The 13,516-nt window shown below is 40.1% G+C and overlaps 1 protein-coding gene across 3 annotated transcripts in view; it reads left to right on the top strand.

The window, feature by feature from the left end:
- pald1a (phosphatase domain containing paladin 1a) overlaps positions 1 to 8,598 on the top strand; it is a 47,360-nt gene extending 38,762 nt beyond the window's left edge. For all 3 annotated transcript variants that reach the window (XM_083932278.1, XM_083932279.1, XM_083932277.1), the window contains exon 20: positions 6,679 to 8,598. In XM_083932278.1, coding sequence (XP_083788404.1) covers positions 6,679 to 6,828 — 150 coding nt within the window. In that variant the 3' untranslated portion in view covers positions 6,829 to 8,598. The remainder of the gene's footprint in view (positions 1 to 6,678) is intronic.
- The last annotated feature ends 4,918 nt before the right edge of the window (positions 8,599 to 13,516 follow it).

Consider the following 13,516-nt stretch of genomic DNA (forward strand, 5'->3'; position numbering starts at 1 on the left):
GATTTGAACCAGACATATTCTATGAGGGGAGACAGTCGCCTGTGGCAACCATTCTCTTTGGCATCGTGGTAGGGATCAGGTGGGGCAGATTGGCTCACCCACATTAGACGCGGACATCTTTTGTTTCTGGAATGGCGGTGTTCTTTGTGTGAAAACACAACTCAATCCGGCGTTTCTTCATTGTGGAATCTTTCTATGTGAAAAGCACTTTTAACTGTAACTTCCTTGTCTTGGGTACGTACGTATCAAAGCAGCTGGCTGATCCATGGCTATGACTAGTCATTAAGGGAGCAGCTGTGGTTTCATCAGCAATAACTTTTAGTAAGCTAAAATGAAGGAGATCTGAATGTACCAACAGGGACACAGGAGAGAAACTAAATTCAAACCACAGAGAATCTGTTAGAAGCTACAAAAGTACAGAGAGCTGAACAAACTTTTAAACGTCTTTCTCTCTGGTCTCCTGCCCAGACATGAGTAAAGTCTCGCAGCAGGGAAAGAAAGGGGTTTCGTCTGATGGTGGTTGGCAAGATGTCACCACAACCTGCTAGGAGGAAACTGTGTTCTTCAAATTATTTGTCTTCATTGTATAATGTTGAAGTGAGAATCCCAAATCATTCCCACATTGTTCTCAACAACATTAAATTCAGGTCAGCTCAGTGTTCCTTTAAAAATAACGATTCTCCTAAAAAAGAATAGATAAAGTTCAATAGAAAAATGTAATAGAAAACTTAACCATTCAGACTTTCACACGACCAATTTTCTCTTTAAAGATCATGTAATTCAAAATCTGTCCAAGTCAAATTTGGGGCAGGGAAGTATTGTGACATATGGGCTACATTTTGCCCTCATCACCATCAGTATTGTGATTTGTTCACTGGCCCAGTTGCAACAGAATCTGGCAGCGGCCCAACCAATCTGACCCAACCAACCCGAAGGCACAATCATTAGCCTATCACCAGTGACCGTGACAATGACAAACTGCGACGCCAGAGGCGGCGATCGGGGGTCATCTTCAGCACTGGTCGTGCATTTTAAGCTATGGTTACACAACCTGCCAGATCTGAGAGTTACTGTCTGTCCTGTATCCTGCTCTGAGTGTATGCTTGTGTGTGTGCATGGACTAATTTGATCTCTACAGCGGCTAAAAGCAGGACCACAGTGTTCCCAGTCATGCAAGGCAGCAGCCTGCGCCAGCTGATATGGAGCCTCTGACCTATTTGGCCTTGTTGCTTTTGTTCAGTCAGATTGTTTGAACACAGGAGCATGTGTTTTGTGTTGTTTCTCTGCAAGATCAAAATAATACAACAGCACATATTCAATAAGTAAATGCTTACAGCCACATTTAGTGTACATTGGACAAATATTGTCCCTAGTGTCATTAGCTTGTGTTGCCTCGTGGGCATGTAGTGAGATCAGAGCAGAAACATCAGAGGAGTTATTGGAATTGAAATCCATGTTTGCAAATCCAAAACGTGGCCCTTCACACAATGGTAGGACTTGTGTACAGTGCATACCACGGATGCCTGCAGGAGAGGTACCCTATCAGTCATTCCAGCTGTTTTGATGTGTGGCACAGAGGCCTCCCTGTCCCCGTACACAGACCGGGTATGTGCAGCCTTTTAAGTAGCCGACTGTGGGAAAGACCAGCGCCTCCTCGTTGCGCTGCTTCTCCCCAGCCGCCTAATGAGTATTGGCGTTTGTGATCTTGCTTCAATGCAGCATGAAAGGCATCTCCCCGGACAGCTCTGCTTACTGTCACCAGGATAATTTATCAGCACACACCAACAACTCCAAGGCCTGCTGCGATTTGCCATCAAAGATCTGATCTGTTTTGATTTGTGTGCAGATGTATGATATGCTGCTTTTACACATCTTGTGTTTTTAGATGTTATTTCCACCACAGCAGCACCCAGGGGTCCAATGAGCATGAGGGGGTTTTTCATTTTATCTTTACATGTATAAAAGAATTAAGCGAAATGAATAATACATTTGTTAGCATGCTTTCGTTAGCAATTATCTCAAACCTCGCTTTACCTAAGTACAGCCTTGCAGAGCTTGCATAGTTGCAGGCTCTTGTTGTCCCAACTGGATTGCTACATCTGCAAAGTCAAAGCTTTAAGTATGTGTGTTTGCTGGGTGTTGCTGTGAGGTTAAAGGGCCCATGTTGTAAAAAGTGAGATTTCTTTATTTTGATTATAAAGCGGGTTGAGGTGCTATATAAATATGGTGAAAATTCTGAATCTAAAGAGAAATGCACACAGCCCATATTCAAAAACTGTCGTTAAACGAGCCGTCACGGCTCCTGCACGGTTGTGATGTCACAACTCTACTATACACTTGAATGCCAATTGATTCAAAATTGTATCACCTTACTTGAATTGCATCACTTCTGAATTGACCAGTAGGGTATTTGCTCTTGTGTAAAAGTTTAAAAATTAAGTTTATATTTACTATATTAAAAATACAGGCCCCACACTAGGAACTCAATGCAACAAAAGTCAGTACACCTTTCATTACTGAGATTCAAATCTTTTATTTTATCAATACTTACATACCGTATGTCTACTTACGCATGTCCACGTTTATTTTTATGACAGACTACAGACAAACAAATTTCTGGAGAGATGTTCTGCCATTCTTCAGGGACAATTTTTTTCAGCTGCTCTTTGCTAGAGGGGTTGTGTTGCTCTCCCTTTCTCTTTAAAATACCCCAAATGTGTTCTATTGGATTCAAGTCACTTGACATACTTGGCCAGGTCATAGTTTCCACTTTATCCTTCTTTAGGAACTCTAGTGGGATTTTGGCAGTGTGCTTTGGATCGTTGTCATGCTGGAATATTTCTCTTCTGTCAAGCTTCTGGAGACTGGGAGTCATCTTTTCAGCCAGTATTTTGGTATATCCACATGCATTCATGATGCCATCTATAAATGTCATTTCTCCAACACCTTTTGCACTCATGCAGCCCCACATCATCACACTACCACCTCCGTGCTTCACCGTCGGGGCGATGCATTCACTGGTAGTCCTGGCCAGGTTCGAGCCAAACATGCTGGACCCCATCTGAGCCAAACAAATTAATTTTGGTCTCATCTGACCAAAGAATGTGCTCCCTGTATTTATCAGGCTTATTTTCATGTTCTTTAGCTTTATGTTTTGTGCCGAACAGCAAGCAAGGTGTTTTTTCTTGGACACCGTCCATAGAGGTTGACATCGCATTGTCTGAGCTGTCACAGAAACCCTGATTCTGACTCCTTTGATAATCCCTCTGCCATGGGCCCTGTGTCTGTCTGTCAGACGGGCAAGTTGGGCTTTGATTAGTGGTGAGATGGCTCGTTCTATACCTCCTGATTACTGCTGCAATTGTGTTTCAACTGATTTTTAGTCTTTGATCTTCCTGTATCCTTTTCTATCTTTTTGAAGTCGCACAATCAGATGTTTCAGTTCCTCTGGCAGTTCTCTTCCATGTGGTGCCATGATACAGACATGCAGATGGACACAGCCTATAGGTCCAAAATTGAGAAAGTTGTGGTCTTCCAAACCATGTGTAACCATGTTTGAGGCCTCTATTTTCAATATAGTCTTTCTAAAGTTTTTGTTTTTGATTGTTCATAACAGGAAGTTCTCTGCTTGTAAACGTAAAATAATGCAAATATTGTAAGGTGATTCTATTTTGAATCATTTGACATTTAAGTGATGTTGCACAAGGGTGTACTCACTTCTGTTGAATACTGTAAATAGGTAGAAAATGCTGCTACAGTGGCGATACAGTCTTTCCCCAGTTGCAATGATGGTGCAGAGAGCGCAGATGTGGAAAACCTGGAAACACTGACTAATCAGAGCAGACTGGGCATTTTTGGGAGTTGGACTTAACCCAAAGTAAAAAATGTGAACCTGAAAATGACCAAGATATGTTGCGAGTACGAGGTGACATTTACATGTCATGGAAGTAGTATATTTACCGCTGTGGTGGAGAATCTTTGTCTGAAATATACTAAACATACAGATTGATTGAGGATTGAAGTGGATTATATTGCGGCAGTGTTGTGAGAAGTCTGGTGTCTCTATCAAGGAGTATTTCAGAGTCAATTTCAAGAAGGGTTCCGTATTTGATACACAAAAGATGTGAAGTAGTCCTTTGGAGAAAAAAAAGCGGAATGAAGAGGGCAAAAGGTAAACGTCCTCCGCTCTGATCCACGTAGATGTCATGCTGTCCCTCACTATTATCTCTATCTCAACCTCCCCGACATCCTCTTTTCACTGTTTCAGATTGTTCTGTCATGCCCTGTTTAAACAGCTGGGCTGTGGAGTAGATGAGTCAGGTTAAGTACACTGGTTAATAGCACACATCCAGAAGTCCTCTTGGGAGTCTCGTCCACTGAGTGATACTTCAGCTGCGAATGCATCCACTCATTTGTTCCCACCATAACACTCATACAGTACAGCAGTCAAAACATCAAATACAAACATGGATGTTCAGAACGGTAAATCAGTGCATGTATTTGCTATAAAATACTTTTGACAGTGTTCTAAGAACAGGACAATAGAAGCTGCATGATTATGTGTTCATAGTGAGACAGCTCACAGGACTAAGGGAAGGTCTGAACCAGTGTCAGCTCTAAGAAGCAAACGTTTTATCGTTACATGATATCTATTGTCAGATTGGATTTTGCATGGTCAGCAAGAAGATAATCTAGACCACAATCTGTGGTCCCTTGTGTTTATTTCTTCACAAAGCTGGCCAGCTAAGCTATAATCATTGTTAGTGAAAGGGATATCTTGATACTATCATTCCTGTTCTTTGTTCCATTATGTCTCCCTCAGCATTCAACCTGACAGTGCATTTCTTAGAAGTACTTCATACAGGATTGCCTCACAGCCTCAAAAACATAACCACAGTCATTCTTTAATTTTATGTAGTTTAAAACTCCACAAATGACGGCTTTATTCAAACCTCTCTCCTCTCGCACATTCCTCTCCACTCCAAATGTGCTTCTGGACGTCTTGTCCACCCGAGGCGGCAAGGGAGAGGTTAAATTGGCAAAGCGCTGAAGGCCATGTTACTTCCACTGAGTCATGCCCTGAATGTCTTTGAGGGGGTTACAAATGCCTTTAGATGAGTTGTGATGTGGAAATCAATGCAGAGATTGATGGAAATAAATACTGACACACTCTCACAGTCCAAAGTCTCTCCTGCAGAGTAAACTAGGCAAGCTGTGGCACTTGTAATGGGGTATTCAATCTTTAACGTTTTTGCAGGGAAGTCAGTGTCTGCCGGGTTTGTTTGTATTTGTTTGTATTGTTTGACTTTATGGCCAGATGTTTCTGGTTGTCCGTGGTGCTTCCCATCAGTCCTATGGTGTTAGCCGGCCAAAGCAGACCATGAGTCAGCCTGGCCTGCTGCTTCACACAAGCTGTCTCGAGAGACGTGTTCCTCTCTGTCCTTCTCATCAGTAATGACTCAAACTGAGAAAACTGAAATAACATGCCAGGCTGTGACATTAATGCATTTAAAGGGAAAGTTCAGCTATTTTGAAGTGGGATTGTACATAGTAGGTATCCATAGTCAGTGTATTACCTAGATGACGATTAGCACTCTGTTTGGAGAAGCAGACAGGAGTCCCGACACAGAAGCTGAGCAATGTACTGCTGTGGACGAGGAAGCGCTCTAAGCATATTTTAGCCACCTAAAAAGGCACATCTAAAAAAATGTTAGTTTCAATTTAAATGTACGCTAGATTGTACTCTATATTGAGAATATTTTTGCTGCTTTACCTTGCTGTCAGACAGTTTCCACAGAAGTTTCCCCCTCTCTCTTTCAGTCTCTCTGATGTACTTCTTCTGTATACTCTGGACCCTAAACCTCTAGTTAATGTATATTTTTTTAGCTTACTTGTTTATTTAGTCAGTCCACTTTTGTCTGCCAAAGCTTTTTGTCGCAGTAAATATTATATTATTATAACAGTGGCCGTGTTTTTAGTTTTGTTATGCTTTACTTCCTCGCAGAAATTTCCATTAGTAGCTGTTGCACACAAGTGTAAAGTTCACAAAATGCGTCATCTCCATTTCCGCATCAGTAAATCTGTGATCGACCTCATGGTCTTGAAGAAAGCTGTGAACGTACATTAATCTGAATTACTTACACCTGGCTTAAGCTAGTCTCACTTCCTCAGCCTGGCTTGGCCAACGTGAAACCCATTAAGCCAGGATGCACTGACTACACTAGGTCAAGCCTTGCTTTATCTGTTATGCTGATACATTTCACTTTTGTGAAATAGCCCTCAGGAGACACCTATTGTAGCAGGAACGACCACATAGGCGGTTTTGAGTATTTTGTCAGGTGTTTGTCTGTCTGTCTGTGGAAAGATTTTGTTACCGCAATGAAGTTCCAACCTTGCAACCCATAGCCTGTTTCGGCATCATGTATAGTGTGATCCCATTGCAAGTTGGTCTCTACTTTTACTTAAGTGAAGGACCTGAATACTTCTTCTACCACTCCATGCTGTTTTCAAACACGTAGATGCCTATTCTTCAAATGTAACAGCTGCATATGAGGGAAACTGTCAGATAACACGTTTCAACTCTGAAAAGTGCCGGCTATAACGGACAAGTAAAACAAAATAAAAGCCTGGCTGGCTGTGTTGCCTGTTCGTTAACATTTTGTGTGTTTTCTGTGGTAGGTGGCTGCCAGAGCTGGAGTTTATGACATCCTCAACCAGCTGGGATTCTCCGAGTTTGAAAACCCGAGGGACACGTCTCTGTCCAGGCTGCGCTGCCGCTGGCAACAGCAGAACATTCAGCCACTTCCTTTTCGAGGGGAGTTCATCTGAGAAAGGATCACTGTGAACGCACCAAAACAGTACTGTGCTTTTCAGAATAAAAGACTTTACATTAACATTATTATGCCTTCTATATTTACCCCTGGATTATGCATATCTTCACTATTGTTTGTTGTTTCAAAATTACTAGCAATGTTTTTTTAGTTGTTTCAATGTCGAGTCTCAGCAGAGTGTTGCTCCTACATCCGAAGTTGATATTTTTGTGCCTTTGCCTTTTTTATGAATGTTAGAACATAGAATTTCAATGTACTAATATTTATCTTACTTTTTTTAAATAAGGTTTCTTTACAAGTTCATACTTTTAAAGATTATATAATCTTTCAAAACTTGTTTTGGAACAAGACATGTACTTTTATGGAGCAGAGAGGCAAATTCCACTCTGTTGTCAGCCAACAATTTTGGATGTATGTCACAACTGTTTGTGGTTGTGGAACCTGATATTTTTCTTGAGCCCTGTCCTTTTCTGCTTAGCACAGCTGGCAACAGTGGCTGTGCATTTGTTCGTCTAGAGGTTTTCATTTTTTTTTTTCCCTGTGTACATATGAAAGCTGTTGTTATTTAATTGTCTTTGAGTTTCCTTAAGCCGATCAGAATCGATGTTGTTGAGAGGACTTTTGAACATAATGCTGCGGGATAGAGTTTCTTTAGCTACAGTTTAACACCAGTAATGTGTCCATGTCTGTTTCTTATAACATTTATTTACACGTGTTGTGATACAGGTACTAACAGTACAGCATGTCAGGAATGTTTGTTAGTTTGATTTTATTTCAAAGCTGTGCAAAGTGTGTCTTTTTATTTGCGCTTTTAAACATTTGAGAAATGTTGCTTAAAAATTGCCCCAAAAAAGTACATTTTTTCATCTTTCTTATTTTCCGCATTCATCTTCATTATCAAAACCTGGTGCCTACATTATCCACAATGCAACTTAACCGCCAACAGTTCAGCCAGAGGTTCTTGTGTGTTATGCTAGTAGCAATCTAGGAGACTATCGGCCTGATGCCAATTTAGCCTCGGGGGGCCAGGGCTAATATTTACAGCTTTCCTGTGTACCCAGCAGAAGGTTCAGATTCTGCTTATGCATTCATTTGCAGGAAGATCTATAGAGATATTGCTAGTAGTAATGCATAGATGATAAATATACCCCTACAATCATGTTGGTGGCATCGGTGGAATGAGACAAAAGCTACATGATTCTCTTAATTAACAAGACAATAATTGATTTTCAGGGCAACATTTAGACTCTTGTTTTTGTTCACGTCAGTTCTTGTTTAGCGTGCCTATATTAATAACTTTTACTGTACAGTATTTCATACATTTCTAACACTTTTGTTCTTTAATTTGCTAAATAAGTGTGTTGTTGTAACTTGTAGCTCCAAGTGTGCTTTAAAAACCATGAATCCTGCCTTAAAACCAGAAAGATAAGCCAGATAAGAAATGTCCAATCCTTTCCCCAGATGTCTCTCATGACTATTTTTGTCTTTTCTGTCATGAAACATTATCACTGTACATTATATTATTGATTCAGACTAATTGAGCAAAAAAAATGATAATAAGAAGGGCAGTTACAGCTTTTTTATTTTTGAGAGACTATTACAAAAACCTCCTCGTGCGACTTGATAACACAAGAAAGTAAATGTGCAGGTTTTATACCTTGTAACGTAATAACTTCCTAGCTTTGCTCTTAATTTAATGAGTTTTTTTAAATATAGGAAATGCATTGGCTTTCATCCACTTTGTGTGCCATTTATTTTCTTTTGGGGAGCTAAAATAAATAATTCAAATAGATTTAACAACCTTTGTGTGTGTGTGTGCTTTTTGTATCTTTATTGTTGGCTTTTCTACAGAGAAAAAAAACCTGAAAGATTTTATGACCATGAATATTTTGCACACAACTCTCTGTTATGTGTTGGTTCACTGAAGTTTCCAATTCAGCGGCGGAGCCAAATAATTGTCTCTTCCCTCCTCGGCTTCCTGTCTTTTTCCCCTCTTATCTTAGCATCATCTTCTGCTCTAGATATGCACCACTAAGAAGCCGCTCATATATCCGGACGGCCTCTTTGTCTTATGTCAGTGCCAACCTTGGAGAGCAGAGCAGGTTATGAGCATCGAGCAGACGCACATTTACACAAAACAGATGATTCATTGTTGGGCTGAAATCTTAACATATTCCATATACAGTAATAAAGAGCTTAGGCAGATCAAAAGACTAATCTGAGTTACCTTTTGATGTGGACAGGTAACATCTTAATTAAAAAAAAAATATGGTCACCCTCACAAGAATGGAGGGCTGTGTGGGTATTAAAAGCCACCGACTAGCACATCAGTGAAGCTCACTTGGCTTTGCTGGCCTGCTTTGAAAGGCTGATATCCCAGATCACTTCCCGACTTGTAAGTGCATAGCAGGCTTATCTTTGGGAGTACGGAAGTTGTTAGGATTTTTATCACACCACAGCCTATCCTGGATTATTGTAAATGGAAACCAAGTGGTCCAGATTGAAACCCTCCTTTTATAGGTTGTTACACTTCCTCTCCACATCATCTCAGTTTATGGGCTCCTTTATCCCCGTTTGTTAGAGGTCTGGCAGTATGTCTGGGATATAGACTTGATAAATGCACAGTAACACACACGTTTATATAGCACAGTGTCTGTTTCTCTTAAATCTACCAACAGAAACTGACTGGTTAAAACAACATTCGGATATGGAGAGGGGCTATTCAGTTGCAGCATGTGGCCAACTTGACTCTGGGTCAAGATAAGCCCAGGACATGAGGACCATGCTTGGATGATATAGCGGCCCCTCGCCTTTGAAATCCTTTCCAGACTCATTGAGATACTCCCCAACGTGAAACTCAAGCTAGCGGTTCTGAAGGGATCCCGAGATTACGGTGGACAAAGAGCAGCATTGAGAGGTGAGCGGCGAGAGGGGATGTAATGAACTTCATGTGAAAAGCTTCCCTCTGCAGATGAGAGAGCTGCTCAGGAGAGGAGGTGCCGTCCTCTTTGATTGTTCTTGTGTGGATAAAGGCAGTATTAAAAACACCTCAGAGTCTCAAGTGAACTTGTGGATTTAATCAATAAAAGCAAGACGGTGGAAATCTTTGAGGGGATATTCTTAAATCTGTATTGGCAAAAAAAACTCTGGGCCTTAATTTACTGTGGGCAATAATGCACAATCCTTGATAGGCTAGGTATTACACACCTCACTGGGCAAGATAATGAAAAGTCTCAGCTAGCAAGATAAAAACAATAATGATTGTGTGGTCCGAGGGCCCTAAATGCTCATTTTTCCTCCTTCCTTTTACCACAGAGCCACAGGAAATCTTTCCTGCCTGTGGTCATTAAACTATACAATGCATCCCTGGGAGAGTCTGTCACCTCCTCTCCGTAATAGGGACTCAATCATAAACAATCTGCTCTTTGCACATTTTTACGGTACTTTGCACATTACAGTACTTTTGATCTGTATACACATTTGGTTTTATATTTCTGTTTTTACAAATATATGTTATCTGTATATTATTGTTGTTGTTAAATATGTTGTTTGTATAGCTGAAGTTTGCAACGAAAACATTTTCCCCCTGGGATTATTAAAGTATTTTTGATTCTGATCTGAAGGAGGGATATATCCCATTAAGTTTGGGTACTTAGAAGCCCTGATTCTTGAAGCGTTTTGTCATCTTATCTGCTACCAATAAGACAGTTTATCAGTATAAATGGGACATTATGACTAAAGACTTAGTAAATCTGCATGTGAAGGTGGATTTGTGGCAAAATATACATTGTGACAGATAATCATGCTGAGGCTTACTGATTACCTTTTGTGTTTTAGAGAGTACTTAAATAAATATTCAGTTTTGTGCAAAGATGGATCATGCAAAAGTGAGTCAGATCAGAGCAGCAGACTTGGGACCCGACTCCTCTGAGACTCAACTTATTTGAGAACTGACTCACAAAAGATTTAACTTGGCTTGAGACTTCAAGGCAAAACATGTTTTGCAATAAGTGAATTTCCATGTCTTTTTTATTATTATAATGAAGCAGATCATAGCACTATATAAAAACTGGGAAAGTATCAAAACGCTCATTTCGCAGAGAAATGCACACAGTCTGTATTCAGAAGGTCTTTAAATAAGCCGTCAGGACTTCTGTACAGTTGTGTGCAAGGATGACAAGAGCGCAAATGCAGGGGAACTGGAAACGCTGACCAATCGAAGCAGACGGGGCATTTTTTAGAGTGGGCATTGAAAAGACAGGCAATAAAACAGAGCACTTCAGGCAGTTTGAGAAACATAATGTGTTTTTTGAACATTAATGCATATAAATATGTGCTAGTAGAGAGCTAGTATGAACCAGAATATGTGCATAATAGTTCCCCCTTATATCAAGGATAGTGACATGCACCCAGGTGTTACATATTGACACAACTTAAATATCTAACTTGCATGGAAAGGACTTGGGGCCAGTTTCACAAAGATAAGACTCAACTATGTCTTAGATCAGTTTAATAGTCAAACTTTAGTCAGCTATCCAGCTATTGGATAACAATGACCTGGACGAATGAGAACATTCACAGGCTTTAGTCAGCTATCTAAATTTACCCATTGCACAAAGCTGTCTAGTTCTTGAAAAGAGGACTGATTTCATGTTAAAAAGAAAATTTGCCTAATGAAGCTAAGCGTTAGTTCAATCAGGAAGATGATCTAATGTTACTAACTCCTTCTCATACCCCTCTCTCTCACCCTCTTCCTCTCATCAGCTGATTAGAGCTTGAGTTTTTAGGCTTATAATTATTCCATTGTCTTAAACGAATCAGCCACGATCTCCACTCACAATCAAACCTCTTGTTGCTGTCAGTTGTTGTTTCAGAATGAATCACCCCGACACCTCCATTTTCCAGCCATTAGGTCTAACTCACCAGAAGCTCGCTCCTCTTCTCATCATCCGGCTCTAAGAATCCTCAAAACGATATTTCCAAGGGGTTACTCCGGTCTCTAAAATCTTTTCCGTCATCATTGCTCGCTTCATGACATTGTTGGAAAACCACAAATTCTGATATTAATTTAATAAGAATATAAAATAATGCTCTCAGTTCTGAGTTAGCTTGGGGGTCAGGTGGTTGTTATTTTAGGCTTAAAATAAGACTAAACTGCAAGTAAGTTTATTTTTGTGAAACTGTCTAACTTGCATTTGACCAGCCCCTGGTCTCAGCTCTGTGAACGACACTGTCAATAACCACAACTGTGCAAATGCAGTGTTTTAATGGTCAGCATTCACACTTTGAACTATCAGAACCTGCTCTGACAGACTTGAGACTTGGACTCCTGAAAAACGAGTCAGATTTTTGACCACTGAGTTATGTCTTTTGAAGTTAATGTACCACAATCTTACTTTAGCCAGCATAGTTTGCAGAAATGTCTTAAGTTAAAAGTTGAATATGGAGAATGAGCAGAACACTCCCATCTAGTGTCTCAAGAGCGTAGCTGCAACAGCAAATAATAATTCCAACAGTCGGGTTGCCAGATTGGTCAGACCCGGCCCAGTAGCCTACAGGAGACAGGAGTGTGTTTGAGCCATCCACAAAAACAAGTATTGCAGAGGAGTTTGACTGACAGTTAGCTTTAGCCATTACCATTACACCTAGGTAAACATGAAAGTTAGCTTACCGATCAACTCGGTTGAACTCCTTTATCTCAGTCCGTTGAGTGAATGCTTGGCTTATTGACTCGTCTCCGGTCATTCAGCTGCTGGGACAAATAACAAAGCAGCTGTGCAGCAATACTTTCATTCTGCACCCCTCAAAATGCCCCATAGGTGTATTATTTAAAAAAAAAATAAAAAAAAAGCTTTTAATGACGATTCTTCATATTCAACCATTATACTAAATGAAGTTTAAATTACGTTTGAGAGTTATGGTAGATTGTTTTAAAGAGACACCTGTAATAACTTGGTAGCCAATTATAGGCAAACGGGGAAGGCATTCTGTATGTATTTTGTAGTTGATTTGAGAAATGTAATGGGGAGTAGCCCCAGGATATATGACCACATGGTGGCGATACTGCTGTGGACCTACACCATAGTAGTTAAAGTGTTGTGTCAAGATTTGTTTCTATGGTGTGATGTTTCTATTTGCTTCCATGGTTTCCAGGTCTATGTCAAGTCTAAAACTACCTCCATCTAGAAGACAGAGCCACAAGGTAACAATGTATGCCTTAGCTTAGTTTGGACAGTTAAATAAAGAGTAACGATATATTACAAAACCATGGTCAAAACTTTGAGAAATGTCCGTTGAAAAATAATAGATAGATAATATATGTTAACAGCAAAACATTTAACTTGAGCTAGCTATAAGCTGGCAATTAGCATAATGCTAACGTAACATTTAAAAACTTGACATGCTAGCGCTATTAATGTCGTAACGTTTTTGTGGTGCCCCATTTTGCAGAAAAACGTAACCACTTTGACGTAGGTATTTAATGCAAGTAAAAATATTATGTTTTAGAGGAAAACAACAGTTAGCTCATTTCTGTAATTCCTGGTGCAGGACAAAACTACTGTAAGTCAGAAAAGGATACAAGGCACAAACAAATTCTCCTTCACAGGGGCAGTAATATGCTGTGAATTTCTTCTTGGGTCCTTTTTACTGGTTGGTTATCCAAAATTTAAGAAATAGTTTGATGT

This window comes from Echiichthys vipera (assembly GCF_963691815.1).
Source record: "Echiichthys vipera genome assembly, chromosome: 18".
Classification (NCBI taxonomy): domain Eukaryota; kingdom Metazoa; phylum Chordata; class Actinopteri; order Perciformes; family Trachinidae; genus Echiichthys; species Echiichthys vipera.